Genomic DNA, 18,683 nt, shown 5'->3' with positions numbered 1-18,683 from the left:
GTGATTAACATTGTACAATTACAAGCCTACTTTGGCAGGGGTTTCCCGATCATTGCCCAAAATGATTGCTGAATCCAGAATTCAGCAGATTTATGCTGCATTTCCCACCCTTTGCCCATTTCAACAGATGTAACCCCTCGACTACTCGCTGCAAAGCCCCAGCATCGTCAGAGGGTAGAACTGAAAAGAATGATAAAGATGAGACAATCACTTTATTGAGTGAATTTGAATGAAATGTAGAGACAACACAGTGAGTCCATTATGTGATGGGACAAAATATGTATCTAGTTAATTTATACTACTTTCCATTGAGGTAGACCAAGATGGTATCTGAATCGTGTATAAGGTGGAAGGTTGTATCCATCATGGTTATAGGTTATCAGCATGCGCCATTGATCACGGGAGTGGACAGCACCAGGACACACAGACTGAGAGACTGTGTTTTTGAAAGGATCATAGCCTTGGCAGCAAGATGATTCAAATTCCTCACACACCAGAGTGTAGAGGCAACATCTGAGCAGACAGCGAGCAAACACTTACAGACAATGGTTACAGGCGACAGAATAGATGTGCTGGTTACATGAAACAGTGAGTCGATGACTACAATGGTATTCAAGGAGGTAACAGAGAATGAGAATTTGTAAAGCAGCAGGTCAACAGATGAAAGGTGTATTGCAGAAACCAGATGGAAAATATGGCTTTAATCAGAATGAGTTCCAGCACAGAGCCCCACAGGCTCTATGGCCCAACTCGTCCATGTTGACCAACATGCCCATCTAAATTTGTCCTATTTGCCGACGTTTGGCCCATATCCTCCTAAACATTTCCTATCCGTGCACCTGTCCAAGTGGCTTTTGAATGTTGTTATTATACTCAGCAATTTAGCAAACTACATTGTCATTGCTCAAATTCAAGTTTATTATTATGAAAAAATCATAGGTTGAATTTTTAAATTTTGTTATGAGGACAGGAGCAAATATCATTTGCAAAGGTTTCAGAAAATAGTTTCAACAGACAATAGACAATGGGTGCAGGGGTAGGCCATTCGGCCCTTCGAGCCAGCACCACCATTCACTGTGATCATGGCTGATCATCTACAATCAGTATCCCGTTCCTGCCTTCTCCCCATATCCCTTGACTCCGCTACCCTTAAGAGCTCTATCTAACTCTCTCTTGAAAACATCCAGAGAATTGGCCTCTACTGCCTTCTGAGGCAGAGAATTCCACAGATGCACAACCCTTGGTGTGAACATTTTTTTCCTCATCAAAGTGAATTGATCCAAGATAAAGATATAAAAGGGCCTGTCCCACTTATGCGACCTTGGCTTGCAAATTACACGACCTCGTGGTCGCTTGAGGCGTACGGGCACCGTATGGCTATGCGGGGCCGGTCCCACTTAGAAGCACGGAGTTGTTCGGGGCTGGGCCCGACATCGCGCAGGGCTCCGAAATTCTTGCAGTGGCCGAAATCTTCGCGCGCCAACGGCCTGTCGGCATGCAGGCGCATTGCGGTCATATATGCAGCATCTTGATGTCGTACGCAGCGTCTTGACAGCGTACGCAGCGTCTTGACGGCGTAAGCCTAGCGCGTGTCATTGCGCGATGACGTTACCACCTGGCGTGGCGTTCCGTGATGACGTCACCGCACAACGCCGTGCGAAGCCCAAATTCAGTTAGCCCGCCTCCTGACCAGCTGATTGGTAAGCATGACGCAAATGACGTCACGCGCGAACTTAGCGCGTACTTCGCGTGAACTCCGCTTCCGTTTGGTCGCGCCAAACGCACGCAATCGCTTGCAAGTGGGACAGGCCCTTTACACTTTCTCCATATCCACTCTGTCAAGACCCCTCAGAATCTTATGTTTCAGTTGGTTTGTCACTCACTTTTATAAATTCCACTGGAAAAAACCCCAGTTTATTCAACCTTTCTTCATAAAACCCACTCACTTCTGTAATAGTCTAGTAATGGGCCTGTCCCACTGAGGCGACTTTTTAGGCGCCTGCAGGAGGCTATGCAGACATCACATGTTCGCGGGTGGTTGCCGGGGAGTTGCCTTCAGGGTCGTGAGGCGTTCCCGTTTTCTGGGAACTAGTCGCGGCCTCATTATATCCACCGCAAATTTTTCAACGTGTTGGAAAATTAGCGTCGACTAGAATGAAGCCACCGTGGAGAGTAGCGAGAATTCTCGTGCCGTATGTGGGTTGCCAGGAGGTTGAAGGTCCTCGGAGGTTCTTGTAGGTTGTAGTCGGTGCTGACCGGTGAATTTCATTGGCTCATTGGGAAAAAAAACGTACGCAGTAGTTTTCAGAACCAAGGATAACTGACCAGTAATGTTAATGTCCGCCGAGCTTCACAGCTGTGTACCGCTGTCTTCTTAAAAGTTTGTCTGGCTTCTTAAGAGCGGTCTCCACTCATTCTCCCCCTTCTCCCCCCTATTTTAAAGGACTATTTTAAAGTACACTAGCCGTCTTAATTACAGCGCCAACCTTCCTGTTCATCGCGGTGTGTGTCTGTATCATCTTGCCTTCGCACAGTGTGAATTTCACTTAGACAGCGCTCCCCCCGCTTGCCCTGTCGCCTGCCTGCGTAACGGGCTGGTGAAGGAAGCGATGTGTTTGTGTGTGTTCCACTCTTGACAGTCGCCGGCAGTCGCCCGAAAAATAGCCTAAGTGTCCTTGACATGCAAATTACATGACCTCGTCGTCACGTTGAGGTGCACGGGCATTGTATGGCCGCGCGGGGCCGGTCCAACTTAGAAGTGCGGAGGGGTATGTAGTTGTGCGCGACATCGCGCGGGGCTCCGAAATTCTTGTATGAACTAAATCTCCACACGCCAACGGCCTGTCGCGGAACTGATGGCCAAAGTGGGACAGGCCCAAGACCCTGGCGTGATGCAACGTCTCACCTCCAACAGCAGCAGAAGCAGGCAAACGATCGCCAAACTCGGCTGAGTAACTCAGCGGGGACCGGCAGCATCTCTGGTGAGAAGCAATTGGTGACGTTTTGGGTCAAGACCCTCCTTTTCAAACTGAAGAAAAGTCTCGACACGAAACGTCACCCATTGCTTATCTCCAGAGATGCTGCCGGTCCCGCTGAGTTACTCCAGCTTTGTGTCCATCTTCAAATGACGTCACGCACTCCAGACGGCTGTGCGTACGCATGTAATCGCGCTCGACTTTCGCGGGATCGTCGCGGCTCAACGCGAGCACGAGGTCGAGTAATTTGCGTGCTAGGGACACTTAAGGGGGACAGGCTCTTAAGTAATCTCTGAACTGCTTTCAATGCACTTACATTGTCCCTTAAATAAGCAGAAATGAACAGCACTGGTTACAAAAACAGAGCAAAGGAGGATATGTCAATCTAAAGGCATCTTTGAGTCAAGGAATGGAAGCATTGCTGGTTACAGGATTGAAAACAAGTCCATATTCTGATGCCTGGTGAGAAAGAATTTAGTAATGTTGGAGCAAACAAGAGACACACAAGGAGAAAATTTAAAGAGAATGTGGGTAATAATGTGTGTCAATCATTTAAAGTGGTTGTCATAATGCTTGGTTGCTGTTGCTCAGGCAATTTTAGATTGAGAACTCTTATTCAAGGAAAGAAGTAAAAAGATAAATTAAACCTCAGTAGTTGCCTTCAGAATCAGGCAATGATTCAAACAAAGCAAACAGTGCAACATAACTTCAGGACAGTAGGATTGTAAGTGGTGTATGGTAATTGCAGAGCTCAAGGAAAAGCAGTGGGTAAATTCACTGTAAAGCTCAAGAGGGAAGGAAAAGAGGAGATGCACGGTTTAGCAATTTAAGACATGAATGGGGAATTGGGATGGAAGAGAACAAAGAAACAGAGAATGCTGAAAGGCAACCAGATCAGACTCTGACCACTGAGTTCATGGTATGCAGCTCTGGGCCAAAACTTACTTGTTTTACTTATAAATTGGAATATTGGATATTTGTGAAAAGATTAATCTAAAGTGTGGGACGGCATTGAGTTTATTCAGAATTATAGAGGTAATTATGCTCATACAACCACTGTCGTGAAGATTGAATGTATTTAGAAAATAGAACATGGAACCGTACAGCGCAGGATAAGGCCCTAAGGTTCGCAATATCTGTGCTGAACTTGATGCAAAGTTAAACTAGTCTCTGTCTGCATGTACAACTTCTAATGCTCTAGAGAAAACAACCATAGTTTGTGTAACACCCATTAGAACTAACACCCTCTAATACAGCAGCACTTTGGGCATGTCTTCTTCACCCATTCCAAAGCCTCCACATCCGTCCTTTATTGGACGGCAGTAACAACACGCAATACTCCAAATACAGCCTAAACAAAGATTTAAGAGTCAAGAGAGTTTTATTGTCATGTGCCACAATTAAATTCTTGCTTGCTGCAGCACAACAGAATATGTAAACATAATACAGACAGGAGATAAAAGTTCAATGTGTCTATATACCATAGACCATATATATAAAGTTGCAATGTTGCAAAGTTGCATGATCAATGCCTCGACCAATGAAGGCAAGCAAATCATACGCCTTCCATACCATTCTATTTACTTGTGTTTGCCACTTTCACAGAGTTGTAGACTTGTATGCAAAGATCCCTCTGTACGTCAATGCTGTAAAGGCTCCTGCCATTAACTTGCATATTGTCTGCAACTACACCGATTTTGTGTCCTTTGCAAACTATCTACTATCTACATTTACCTCCAAGTCATTATATATATGTCTTTATACTTATAAACCTCTGATCTTGGATGTGTGTGTATTTATTTGTGTATTTGTCCGTTCGTCTGTGATTCACATCTCCTCGAAAACACGATACACTAACGGTGAAATTGTTACATATTCCGATAGAGATTTATGCCATGGTCAAAAATCACCTCATCTGAAAATTTGGTGCATTATTTCCCAAGTTATGAAAATGTTCATAGAATTCAATTAACGTGCATAAACGAGATGGTCTCGCTGATGACGTCACGATGGCTCTGCTCCTCGCGGCCTGTTGCCCAATGTTCCACGCACAGCGAGTGACGTCACCACTTCCTCCCTCCCTCCTCCCTCCCCCCTCACCCCCTCCCTCCCACCCCTCGTTCTTCAAAACACGCAAAAAGAACGAGCAAGTGGGCTTTGTACTGCAGCTTCTGAGCGCATTCCAAGGGCTTTTGACAGCTTCACAGGGCATTCCGATGGCTTCTGTGAGTTTCTGCGCGCTTCCGATGTTGACGCACTATGCATGCTCGTGCCTCGGCTCGCGTTTCCCGAGAACTCCCAAGATACCTCCACCCCCCTCCCCTCTCTCGAGTGCCTTTCTCTAATGACGTCACAATGAGCGAGCTAGCATTTCAATAACATTCCTCAAATCCTTCAACAAAGGTCATTCTCACTTTGTTCCTACATCTCTAAAGATAAGGCAAGTCCGCCCGCTCACTCTCCCTCCTCACCCCCCCCCTCCCCCTCCTCACCCCCTCCCCCTCCTCACCCCCACTCCCCCCCTCCTCAGCCCCCCTCTCCCCCTTCCCTATTCCCCTTATCCCCTTTCCCTCTCCCCACTCCACATCTCCACCTCCCTCCCCCTCTCCTCCCCTCCCGCCTCTCTACCCCCTCTCCCCCCCTCCCCACTCCCCCCTCTCTCCCCCTCCCAATCTCTCCCCCCCCCTTCTTCTCCCCCCCCTCGCTCCCCCCTCTCCGCCTCTCTTCCATTCCCTCTTCTCTACTCCCCCTCCCCCTCTCCACCCTCCCCCCTCACCCCCTCCCCCTCTCTCTCCCCCTCCCCACCCTTGTTCCCCCCTCTTCACCCTCTCCCCCCTTCCACCTCCTCACCCCCGTCCCCTCTCTCTCCCCCTCCCCACCCTTGCTCCCCCCTCTTCTTCTCTCCCCCTCTCCTCCTTCTACCTCCTCCCCTCCCCCTCCCCCCTCTCCACTTCCCCCTCTCTCTCTCCCCCCCCACTCCTCTTCTCCCCCTCTCCACTCCCCCTCTCCCCCTCTGCCCCCCCTCCCCCATTCTCCCCCTCCATCCAGCCTCCCCCTATCTCGTCCCCCTCCCCCTCCTCCCTCCCTCCACTCCATCCCCCCTACCCCCTCCACCTCCCTCTCCATCTCCCTCCCCCACCCCTTCCTCCTCAACCTCTCTCCCCCCTCCCCCCTCTCCCCCCCCTCTCTCTCCCCCACTCTGCCCCCCCCTCACCCCCTCTCCCCCCTGTACCCTCCCCCCCCCCCACACCCCCATCCCCCTGTGGAGAAGGAACTGCAGATGCTGCTTATGGATGGAGGGAGGGAGTGACTGAGGGTAGGGGAAAGGAGAGGGAGTGAGAGGTGAGGGAGGTATTGCGGAGGGGAGGAGAAGAGAGGAAAAGAAGAGGGAGGGGTGAAGTGGAGGGGGAGGAAGTGCTGAGGGATGAGGGGAATTGAGCAGTGCCTGCGCAGTTGGGGGCTATGCATGAGTGGTGCAATATTGCATTGGGAGGTGGGTTACATTGGGGAAATGGGCGAGTGGAGGAATATTGCAGTGGGGCATGGGTTGCGTTGGGGGACCAGGCAGACCTCGGTGGGTGGGGGAGGGGGGTGGTGGTGGAGAGAGGGGTGTGAGAGAGATGGGAGGCGAGAGTGGGGGCGAGATGGGGGAGGAAGGGAAGGGAAGGGAAGGGGGGAGAGGGTGGAAGGGTGGGGGAGGGTGATGGAGGGGATGGGGGTGGAGGGAAGGGGATGGGGGTGGAGGGAAGGGGGTAGGGGAGGTGGGAATGGGATTAGAGCATGGAGGGTGACTCATGCAGCAGTTTTATTTTTAGTGGGACCACTTGAAGGTTCCAATCACCCACACCTGTCCCATTGTGTTGTCATATATGTAAATGAGATACATTGCTATTGGACATCTGTGAGGTGACACTGTGACTCATGCAGCAGATTGAAATTTACTCCCTCTCCCCTTACACTTCCTCCCTCCCCCATCCCCCCCCAATCCCCTCTTCCTCCCCCCCCCCCCCCCCCCCATCCCTCCCAATCCCCCCTCCCCCTCCACACACAGCAGGTCCGATTTAAGCTGAAGACAGCAAATTTATTTTTTTTAAACTGTCTTTGAAATTAAAAGTTAATGTTAAAAATTTGTGATGTTAAGTGACAAATAATTAAATTCATTTCAATGAAAACCAATGGAATCTGCAACCTGGCAGGCTGGGGGGGCCAGGAAGCAGTTGGGCCAGGTGCAAAGGCATTGTGAGGTCAGTGGTCGGGGCTGGGCGGGGCCAACTGCCAAGCCGGGGGTGTGGGCGGGCAGGGACGGGCGGGGCCTGGTGGCAGTTGGGCCAGGTGCAAAGGCATTGTGAGGTCAGCAGCTGGGCAACATTAATATATTTTTTTAAATGTCAGTTTGGTGCTAAATTTTAGTAAATATCTCTGGAAATAATCAACCAAATTGATAGAGGAGTGGATTTTTGAAATCATAAGGAAATTTTCTACCAGAAAATGTAAACATTTCACTGTTATTGTAACGTCAGCAGCTGGGCAGTGGTCAGATTAAAACAAAAGGTCAGATTGGTCTACAATTTTAATTAAAAAGTCAGGAAAATAATGTACTAACGGTACAGAGGAGTGGATTTCTAAGCTTGCAAGGAAAATCTCTATTGAAATATGTAAAAATGTTCCCGTTTCTGCATCTGGTTTTCGAGGAGACACGTTTCACAGCAAAATCACACACACACACACACACACAGGGGGGGGGGGGGGGGAGTGGGGGAGGGGGGAGAATGGGGGAGAGAGTAGTGGAGAGAGTAGGGGAGAGAGAGAAGGGGGAGAGAGAGAGAGAAGGGGGAGAGAGAGAGAGAGAAGGGGGAGAAAGAGAGAGAAAGGAGAGGGAGAGAGAAAAAGGGGGAGTTAGAGAAGGGGGGAGGCAGAGAAAGGAGGAGAGAGAGAGAAGGGGGGAGTGGGGGAAAGGCACGGGTGTGGAAGGGATGGAGGGAGGGGGAGAGATCTCCCACCCATGTCCCATTGTGATATCTGTGAGATGGCACTGTGACTCATGCAGCAGTTCGATTTTAGTGGGACCAAGTGAAGGTTCCAATCTCCCACACCTGTCCCATATGTAAATGAGATCCATTGTGATTGGACATCTGTCGGTGGCACTGTGACTCATGCAGCAGTTTGATTTTTTTTAATTTTGATGTTTTGTGAATAATTTTATTCAAAATCTGGATAAATAATTGACGAAATCTAGAGAGGAGTGGATTTCTGAACATGTCAAATCTCTACCGAAATTGTAAAAATCTCTGCTTTTTTGCATTCGGTTTTCGAGGAGATACGTTTCACATGCAAAATCACACACACACACACACACACACACACACACACACACACACACACACACACACACACACACACACACACACACACACACACACACACACACACACACACACACACACACACACACACACACACACAGACACACACACACTTTTAAAAGACACTAGACCAAGAGGGGTAGGGGAGGGGGGGGGAGAAGGGTGGGGGGAGGGGAGGGAGGGGGAGGGGAGGGAAAGGAGGAGGGAGAGGGGGCAGGGGAGAGAGGGGGGGAAGAGTGGGGAGGGAGGGGGAGAAGGGTAGAGGGGAGAGAGGGGGAAGAGTGGTGAGGGAGGGGGAGGGGTAGGGGGGAGAGAGAGGGGGGGAAGAGTGGTGAGGGAGTGGGGAGGGTAAGAGTGGGGGAAGAGGGGTAGGAGGCGTGGTGGAAGGGGCAGAGATGGTAGGGGGAAGAGGTGGGGAGAGAGGAGGGGAGAGGGGTGGGGGTTTGAGTGGGAGGAGAGGAGGGAGAGAGGTGAGGAGAGAGGGGAGCGGGGGGAAAGGGGGAAAAGGGAGGAGGGGAGAGGGGTGGGGGAGGGTGGGTGGATGGGGGAAAAGAGGGTGGGGGAGGGGGAGAGAGGAGAAAGGGAGGGGAGGATGGAAGGGTAGGAGGGGAGGGGGGAAGTGTGTGGGGGGAGAGTGGAGAGAGGGGGGGAGAGTGGGGAGGGAGAGGATAGAGAAGGGGAGAGAGAGGGAGATGGGGGAGGAGTGGGGGGTGGGGGGAGATAATGGAAGAATGGCGAGGGAGGGGGAGAGGTGGTGTAGGGCGGAGTGGTGGAAGTGGGAGAGAGGGGTAGGGGAAGGTGGTAGGGGAGAGAGAGAGGGAGGGTGGGGGATGGGTGGAGAGGGGTGTGGGAAGTGGGGAGAGAAGTGGAAGTGGGGATGTAGGGGAGAGGGGGGTGGGGGAGTGGTGGAAGAGGGACAGAGGGGCAGGGGTAAGGGGGCAGGGGTAGTGAGGGAAGCGGGGGGGGGGGGGGAGAGAGGGAAGGGGGATGGGGGAGATAGTGATGGGGTTAGGAGGAGGAGAGGGCAAGGGGTGAGGAGAGGGATTTGGAGAGGGGGAAGAGAGAGGGGTGAGGGAGGGGAGGGGGGGGGGGTGTGGGGGAGGGGGAAGGAGGGGAGGAGGGAGATGGGGTAGGGGAGATGGGGGAAGAGTGTGGAGGCAGGGGGGGAAGAGTGGGGAGGGGGGAGGGGGGGTGGGAGGAGGAGAGAGGGAAGGGGGTGGGGGGAGAGGGAAGGGGGTGGGGGAGAGAGGAAGGGGTGGGAAGAGGAGGGGGGAGGAGAGGGGTGAGGAGAGGGAGATGGAGAGGGGGAGGGGAGAGGAGAGGGATGGGGAGGGGGAGAGAGGTGTGGGGGAGGGGGGAGGTAGGGGAGGAGGGGGCTGCGGCAGGGGAGGGAGGGGGAAAGGAGTGGGGGGGAGAGAGGGGAACGAGTGGGGAGGGAAAGTGGAAGGGGAGGGGTAGGGACATTCCATCTGTTCCCCATTCCCTATCACCTCCAATCTTTCTCTATTCCCACACACGTGATCACGCGCTTCGACACAGGCTGCGGGGGAGAGGGGGAGGGCTGGTGCAAAGGCAAATGTAAATGAGATCCATTCCGATTGGGCATCTGTGAGGGATGGCATTGTGACATCACACGATGGAACATTCACCAACATTCTATGGGTGAGAACTGGGTTTGTTTTAACATTTAGAAAAAAAAATTGGGGGGGGAGGGGGGTGCGGAGAAGGATTTTATTAAAAAAAACGTGTACACAAACACGACGAAATTTAATAAGTGGTGGATTTGAGAATGTAAAAGTGAAATCTCTACCGAAATGGACAAAAGCTCGGAGTTTCAGCGTGTGGTCTTGGCGGACCAAGAAATCAAAGGCCAAAAACAAAATATCTGAAAATGGAATCTGACATACATACATACACACACACACACACACACACACACACACACACACACACACACACACACACACACACACACACACACACACACACACACACACACACACACGCACGCAAGCACACACACATTTTAATATATAGGTAGATATGATGATATGATATGATATCGCAAACAGAAATCCCAGCACAGGTCCTTATGGAACACGACAGGTGACTGCCAGACAGAATCATCACCATCTTTTGTCTCCTGAGACATAGGCACTTATGAATCCAAACAATTAAGTCACCATGGATCCCAAGCATTTTTATCTTTTCGATCAGCCCACAATGACTCACTTTTCAGGAAATGCAAGTGGACATTGTCTACTGCCCTTCTCTCATCAATAACCTCGAGTGTAAAAACTCCCTCAAATTAGTTAGTCATGCTGTGGGCAAAGCCATACTGGCCATTGCTAATTATCCCATTCTCTTCTAAATGCGAGTAAATCCTTTCCCGAAGAATTCGTTACAACAGTTTGCCTATCACTGTCACGAAGTTCACTGGCTTATAATTTCCTGAATTATCTCTACTTCCCATTCTAAACAAAGGAACAACATAGACTACTCTCCACTCTACCAGGATTCACCTGTGACAAGAGAAGATACAACGATTAGAAACAATAAACTACCGTTGCTGGTTTTCCAAAAAAAGACGCAGAGTGCTGGAGCAACAACAGATGCAAGGATCTGTTGCCCGTGCAATCTCTTCCGGTTGTCCCTCTCAATAACTAGGGACAGATCCCATCAGGCCTTGGGGATTTATCCACCATAATGTCATTCATGAGACCAACCAACACCACTGCCCCCTTGATCGCAAATGAACCAAGCATGTTAGCATACCCCACATACCTCTCATTATCCTCCATGACTTTCTCCTTGTTGAATTCAGGTGCAAAATGCTTGTTTAATATTTCAGTTTAATATTACTTTCTCTTGTTTGATCCTACTTTATTTCTAGTTTCCCTTTTTGTTTTTAGTGTACATATAAAAGCCTTGCGAATTTCTTAAATGCGACTTGCCAATGAGTTTTCATGGCCCCTTTGGCAAAATCTCTGCTTGAGTTTTTTTCCTGCTCACTTTATGTTCCTCAAAGCCTCTGTCTGATTTCATCTTGCTAAACTTTATATATGGTTCAATTTTCATTTTGACCAAATTTACAATCTCTCTGCTTATCCAAGGTTGCCTTAAGCTTGCCATCCTTTTCTCCACTTTACTGGAAAATGCTGATCTTAAACTCTGATCAGGAACAGATGTGAATTTACCCAATAACAGTTAGTCCTAATTTTCTCCATCTAACTTCTGCGTAATGTTGTAATCTGCCTTACCCCAATTTAGTACTTTCCCTAAAGGTTATCTTTATTCATAACTATCGTAAAACTTATGGAACTGTGATCGCTATTCTCAAAATGCTCTTCCACTCAAATACCAGGGACTTGGCCAGATTCATTATCTAATACAAAATACAGTGTGGTCCCTCTCGAATTAGGCTGTTCACATATGTTTCAAGAATCCCTCCTGGATACACTCAACAATTCTGCCCCGTCTAAGCCTTTCGCACTGAGGAAATTTTAGTTTAGTTTAGTTTAGAGATACAGTGCGGAAACAGGCCCTTCGGCCCACTGAGTCCTCACCGACCAACGATCCTTGCACATTAACACTATCCTACACTAGGGACTTTTAAAAAACATTTATACCAAGCTAATTAACCTACAAACCTGTACGTCTTTGCTGTGGAGGAAACCAAAGTTATCAGAAAGAACCCACACAGGTCACGGGGAGAACGTACAAACTCCGTACAGACAGCACCCGTCGTCAGGATTGAACACACGTCTCTGTGCTGTAAATGCTGTAAAGGGACTGTCCCACTTGTGTGACCTAATTGGTGAGTTTAGAAGAGTTTAGTTTGAAAAAATGACATGTTGAAGACCTCCTTTGATTGTGTAGAAGACCTCCTTCAACCTCCTTCGACTATGTTGAAGACCAGCTTTGACTAGCTACGACTAGCTACGACGAACTTCGGGAAAGTTGGACACCGAATAATGGAGAGTGACGATGACCTCCTTTGATCTCCTTCGACCTCCCTTCGACTATGAAAGGGAGGGAAGATGCTAGCATGGATAGCAGGTTGGTTGGATGGCAGAAGGCAAAGAGTGGGAATAAAGGAGGCTTTTTCAGGTTGGCTGCCAGTGACTAGCGGAGTTCTGCGTTGGGGTGGTGCTGGGGCCGCAACTCTCCATGTTGCATATTAATGATTTGGATGAGGGATTGAAGGCTTTGTGGCCAAGTTTGCAGAAAATAGGTGGAGGAGCAGGTAATGTAGAGAAAGCACAGGCTCTACAGAAGGGCGTGGACAGGTTGGGAGAGCGGGCAGAGAAATGGCAGATGGAATATAGTGTAGCAATGTGTGAAGTCATGCATTTTGGTAGTAGGAATAAAGTCGTAGACTATTTTCTAAATGGGAGAGAATCCAGAATTGGGAGTGCTAGTGCAGAATGCTAGTGCTAGTCCCAAAAAGTTAATTTGCAAGTCGAATCGGTAGGAAGGAAGGCAAACGCAAAGCCAGCATTTATTTCAAAAGGACTAGAATGCAATAACAGAGATGTAATACTAAGGCTCTATAAGGCACTGGTCAGGCTGCATTTGGAGTATCGTGAGCAATTTTGAGTCCCGAGGAAGGATGTGCTGGCGCTGGAGAGGGTCTGGAAGTGGTTTACGAGAATGATCCCAGGAATTAGTAGGTTAACCTATGATGAGGGTTTGTCGGAACTGGGCCTATACTCGCTGGAGTATAGGAGAATGAAGGGGAACCTCATTGAAAACTACTGAATTGCAAAAGGCCTGGATAGAGCGGATGTGGAGAAGATGTTTCCACTAGTGGGAGAGTCAGTGACCAGAGTTCATAGCCTCAGAATTAGAGAACGTTCTTTTAGCAAGGAGATGCAGAGACATTTATTTAGTCAGAGGGTAGTGAATCTGTGGACGGAAGGTAATCAGAGGGTAGTGAATTGCCATGGAAGGCTGTGGTAGCCAAGTCAATGGATATTTTTAATGCAGAGATACATTCTTGATTTGCACGCGTATCAGGCTTGTAAGGAGAAGGCAGGAGAATGGGGTTAAGAGGGAAAGATAAGATCAGACATGATTGAATGGCAGAGTAGACTTGATGGGCTAAATAGCCTAATACTACTCCTATCACTTATGAACTTATGAATCATTGGAATTCTCTACTCAAGACTACCCTCGATTACCTACGAATAACATAACCACCTACTATGACCATGGTCAGCCATGATTGAATGGCGGTGCTGGCTCGAAGGGCCAAATGGCCTACTCCTGCACCTATTGTCAATTGTCTACTGTCTATTGACCTATTAAACCTACGAGCAAAAAACGTAGCTAATTTTTCCATGGCAACATTTTTTTACTCGCGGACATTTTTTAACATATTGGATAAAACGCTGCACCAAGTTGAGGCCTCGAGTACACGGAGACCACTCTCGAGCATGAAGGTGAGTTACGAAGACCTCCTACGACGTCGTGCCGACCTTGCTGCGAGTTTGAGTCGAAGGCAAGCTCACCAGAACTCGCAGATTAGGTCGCCCAAGTGGGACAGGCCTTTAAGGCAGCAACTCTACCACTGTGCCACCATGCCGCCCAAAATTGTGGAAGTAAAGTTATTCACTATGATATATATATATATATATCTGTTCCTCTTTCTCCAGTTGACTATTAATAGTCTTGCAGTATAATCCCATTAGTGTAATTGAACCTTTCTTATTTTTTAATATTACCCATATTGCCTCAGTGCATGCTCTTCCCTGTATGTTTTCTCTGATTACTACCATGATATTCTCCCTGATTAGTAAAGCAATTATTTTATCCCCATCTCTATCATGTTTGAAACATTGGAACCCTTCAATGTCCCTCTCGCAACCCAGTCTCCATAATGGCAGCAACATCAGAGTTCCATGCACTAATCCAGGCTCTATGTTCATCCACTTTACCCGTATACTTCAAGTATTAAAATAAACACTCTTCATTTGTGACCTACATGAAGAGATGGTTACTAGATTCACTAGTGCCTGAAGTGGACACTTCAGAAATGTTAAGTACAACTCGTAGTAATGAGTTTTGCAAATGTGGAAACTACGATACTAAATAACTTAATAATTGCACATATGTCTCTTTAAATAAAGGAGACAAATGTATAATTCCAAATATGTATCATTATAGCATTTGATGATATACATGTTTGCATGGATACTTTTTTAAATAGAATGCAGGAAGCAATGTATAAATGTGTAGGAGTATATTTCACGATGCACCATGTGGTATCTTGATATGTTGTTCCAAATGCCACAGAGTAGAAATAAGCTGGATCAACTTCCCTTCTTATATTCGAGCTCATCAAGCTGTGATCTCAAGTTTCACCTTCAAAGTTCTTTATACTTTCACCCTAATGCCATATCAAAGAATCCCCCTCCCCCAATTCCCACCTTCCCATGCAGCTTTTAAGGCTTACAAATGGAAGCAACAGACACAAAAGGTTGGAATAATTCAGCGGGTCAGGTAGCATCTCTGGAGAAAATAAATAGGTGATGTTTCTGGTTGCGCCCCTTCTTCAGACTAAGAGTCAGGGAAAAGGGGATTGAGAGATATTGATGGTACTTTGGAGAAATAAATGGAAGATATGTAAAAAGCAACAATAATCAAGGAAATGTAGGGCACACAATAGGTCATTGTTGGCTGTAGGATAGGTGACAGTGACCAAACAGACAGAGGAACTCACCAGGACAACGATGAAACTAGTACGATGACTAGGGTAGGGGAGGGAGTTACTCGAAGTTAGAGATATCAAATATCATACAGTTGGGCTGTAAGCTGCCCAAGCGAAATATGAGATGCTGTTCCTCCAATTTACATTTGGCCTCACTCTGACAATGGAGGAGGCCCAGGCCCGAAAGGTCAATGTGTGAATGGGAAGGGGAGTTAAAGTGTTTGGCAACTGGGAGATAGTAAACAACATCTTGTCAAACTCCAGAACTATTTTCCAAACTGCACTGAAACAGAGTCATATTAGCATTACACTATCTTACCCAAAGTTTGTAAGTGAAATTATTGAACGTTTCAAGATTCAAGAGATTCAAGAGAGTTTATTGTCATGTATCCCAGATAGGACAATTACATTTGTGCTTTGCTTTAGCACAACAGAATATAGAAGGGATGAATACAGAACAGATCAGTGTGTCCATATACCAATATATACCAACATGAATAAATAAAACAGATAAAGTGCAAATAAACAGATAATGGGCTATTAATGTTCAGAGTTTTGTTTGAGTTGAGTTCAATAGCCTGATGGCTGTGGGGAAGAAGCTACTCCTGAACCTGGACATTGCAGTCTTCAGGCTCTTGTACCTTCTATCTCAAGGTAGATGAGTGTGTGGCCAGGATGATGTGGGTCCTTGACGATGCTGCCAGCCTTTTTGAGGCAGCGACTGCGATAAATCCCCTCGATGGTAGGGAGGTCAGAGCCGATGAAGGACTGGGCAGTAAGCTTTTTGTAGTCTTTTCACTCCTGGGCACTCAAGTTGCCGAACCAAGCCACGATGCAACCGGTCAGCATGCTCTCTACTGTGCACCTGTAGAAGTTAGAGTCCTCCTTGACATACCGACTCTCCGTAATCTTCTCAGGAAGTAGAGGCGCTGATGTGCTTTCTTTATAATAGCATCAGTGTTCTCGGACCAGCAGAGATCTTCAGAGATGTGCATGCCCAGGAATTTGAAGCTCTTGACCCTTTCCACCATCGACCCATTGATATAAACGGTCCTTTATATATCACCATCGACCCATTGATATAAACGGTCCTTTATATAATTGCTGTCCAAGTGTTAATAACATAAACTTTTTCTCATACATCTTATTTGTTTTTGCAGATGGCCTCGAACACTGGCAGGTATCACAGCCTACTATGCTTGCATTCGGTATCCATTTGCATCGGTACCTTATTACGGAGACCACCAACAGGGGAAAGCCTGGCGTAAATGTGACAGGACTGGTCAATGGACAGAAGGGAATTACACTGAGTGTGCTTATGCAAATGAAGTTACAAGAGTGCTTCACAGGTTCAGCCAGGTAAGAACTTATCTCCATAGCCAAGTATTGGACCGCACTGAATACAATATTCCGAAATGGTCTTTATTGGATTAGGTGACACAGCACATTTAGAAAACTTGAGCTCCCTATTATGACCATCCGTATCTTTACATGGCTTTTGACAAGGTCTTACATGTCATGCCAGACTCTCCTTGAAGGAGAAGATGGGCTGGCCCTGGAGATGGTCCAGAGGAGGTTTACAAGAATGATCCCAGGAATGAGTGCGTTCACTTATTGGGGCGGCAGCAGCGGTAAAGTTGCTGCCTTACAGAGCTTTCAGTGCCAAATACCCAGGTTCGATCCTGACTGCGGGTGCTGTCTGTTTGTAGTTAGTACATTGTTCCCATGACCGCGTGGGTTTTCTTCGAGACCTTCAATTTCCTCCAACACTCCAAAGACGAACAGTTTTGCAGTTTAATTGGCTTGGTATAAATGTAAAAATTGTCCCTAATGTGTGTAAGGTAGTGTTAATGTGCGGGGATCGCTGGTCGGCACGGACTCGGTTCCTGTGCTGTATCTCTAAACTAAGCTATACTTATGATGAGTGTTTGACGGCACTGGGCCTGTACTTACTGGGGTTAAGAAGAATGAGGGGGAACCTCATTGAAACATACCAAATAATGAAAGGCTTGGATAGAGTGGATATGGAGAGGATTTTTCCACTAGTGGGAGAGTCCAGGAGGTCAGAATTAAAGGACGTTCCTTTAGGACGTTGAGAAAGAGTTTCTTTAGTCTGAAGGTGGTTAATCTGTGTAATTATTTACCGCTGAAGGCTGTGCAGGCTGTCAATGGATATTTTTAAAGGAGAGATAGATAGATTATTGATTAGTACAGGTGTCAGGGGTTATGAGGAGAAGGCAGGAGAATGGGGTTAGGAGGGAGAGATTAATCAGCCATGATTGAATGGCAGAGTAGACTTGATGGGCCAAATAGCCTAATTCTGCTCCTATTTCTTATGAGTGATAAATTTGATCAAAAATTTCCCCATTGGCATGAATCAAAAGGTAAAGGTTAATGGATGATTCTGTAACTGGAATGGTGTCATGAGTATGATTCAACCTAACTCAATACAGATATTAATGTTTTGTAATGATAATGTATGTTTTGTACAGGATAATGACATTTTGCATTAACCCAATACAGACTGCTTTTGTGAGAATAGCGAAAACATCTGACAAAAGAGGAAGTACTGTACTGCAAGGTGTAATGGGAAATCTCAGTATGTGCATAATGTTGGAAAATGAACTATTCATGGCATAATTCAATTTAAAAGCCCAAAAATGCATATTTAAAAAAAAATCTGACATCATTCAAAACATTATGTCAACTACCGTTGAAAGATTGATTCAGCTTGGATATTCTACAGCACCTTGGAAGAGTTCTTAATTTCTTCAGAGCAATCTAAATAATTGTAAAATTATTCCCTTTCACTTTAGATACAGAAGTACTCATCTTGTCATGAGATGTGTTATGCAAAATGTTTCAATACCTTATGCTGCTTTCATTAATCATTTTACTACTGCTTGACATAAACACGATGTAAATCTTTTGTGTCGTTGATAGCTTTAGGCTGGTTTAAGCATGAGTTTGGACAAACTCCAAACCAATTATTTAATAGAATTATTAGTTTGAATTTGCAAACTTGTAAACTTGCTAATACCCAATTTAGCAAATTCACTTCTTGGATCCTAAATTACCTGTAAGAAGGATATAGCGATATGTATAGGGGATTTTTTTTTGGCAGCTTTGGATATAGCTGCTGAATCATACTATGTTTTATCTGAGATTGAAAATTAATTCTGAAAATGACAAGTGAGAAGCAATTCCATCTCCAGGTAAAGGAATCTCCTTCCAAATAACTAGAAGAAATAACAACTATACCTTTGAGATGATTCTCATTTTTAATCCAATAAGAAAGAAAAGAATAAAGTTAAAAACATATTCCTTTTATCTGAAAGTTTGCAATAGTATCAATCACTGTTCGCTCTTCATTAAATCTTCTTCAGTTCAGTTTAGTTTATGGTCATGTGTACCAAGGTACAGTGAAGAGCTTTTTGTTGCTTCTGGACCATAATACTGTGTTAAATTGTACACTTCCATTTTGTTATTCTTTAACATTTTATTTCAATTTTTTCTTCTTGTTTCTTCTTATTACTTGACAATTCAAAGTGAACAATTAAAGTATATTGTGTGGCCAACTGGTAAACTAGCACCACACTTATAAACAGAGGGTAATATGTTTCTTTTGTTACA

The 18,683-nt window shown here is 46.6% G+C and overlaps 1 protein-coding gene across 3 annotated transcripts in view; it reads left to right on the top strand.

The window, feature by feature from the left end:
* Positions 1-18,683, top strand: part of LOC129703924 (adhesion G protein-coupled receptor A3) — a 619,806-nt gene that overhangs the window by 318,835 nt on the left and 282,288 nt on the right. For all 3 annotated transcript variants that reach the window (XM_055646641.1, XM_055646640.1, XM_055646642.1), the window contains one exon: positions 16,211-16,409. In XM_055646641.1, the coding sequence (XP_055502616.1) occupies positions 16,211-16,409 (199 nt within the window). The remainder of the gene's footprint in view (positions 1-16,210; positions 16,410-18,683) is intronic.

This window comes from Leucoraja erinacea, chromosome 15 (assembly GCF_028641065.1).
Source record: "Leucoraja erinacea ecotype New England chromosome 15, Leri_hhj_1, whole genome shotgun sequence".
NCBI classification, from domain to species: domain Eukaryota; kingdom Metazoa; phylum Chordata; class Chondrichthyes; order Rajiformes; family Rajidae; genus Leucoraja; species Leucoraja erinaceus.
This window is presented reverse-complemented; position numbering and strand designations above follow the sequence as displayed.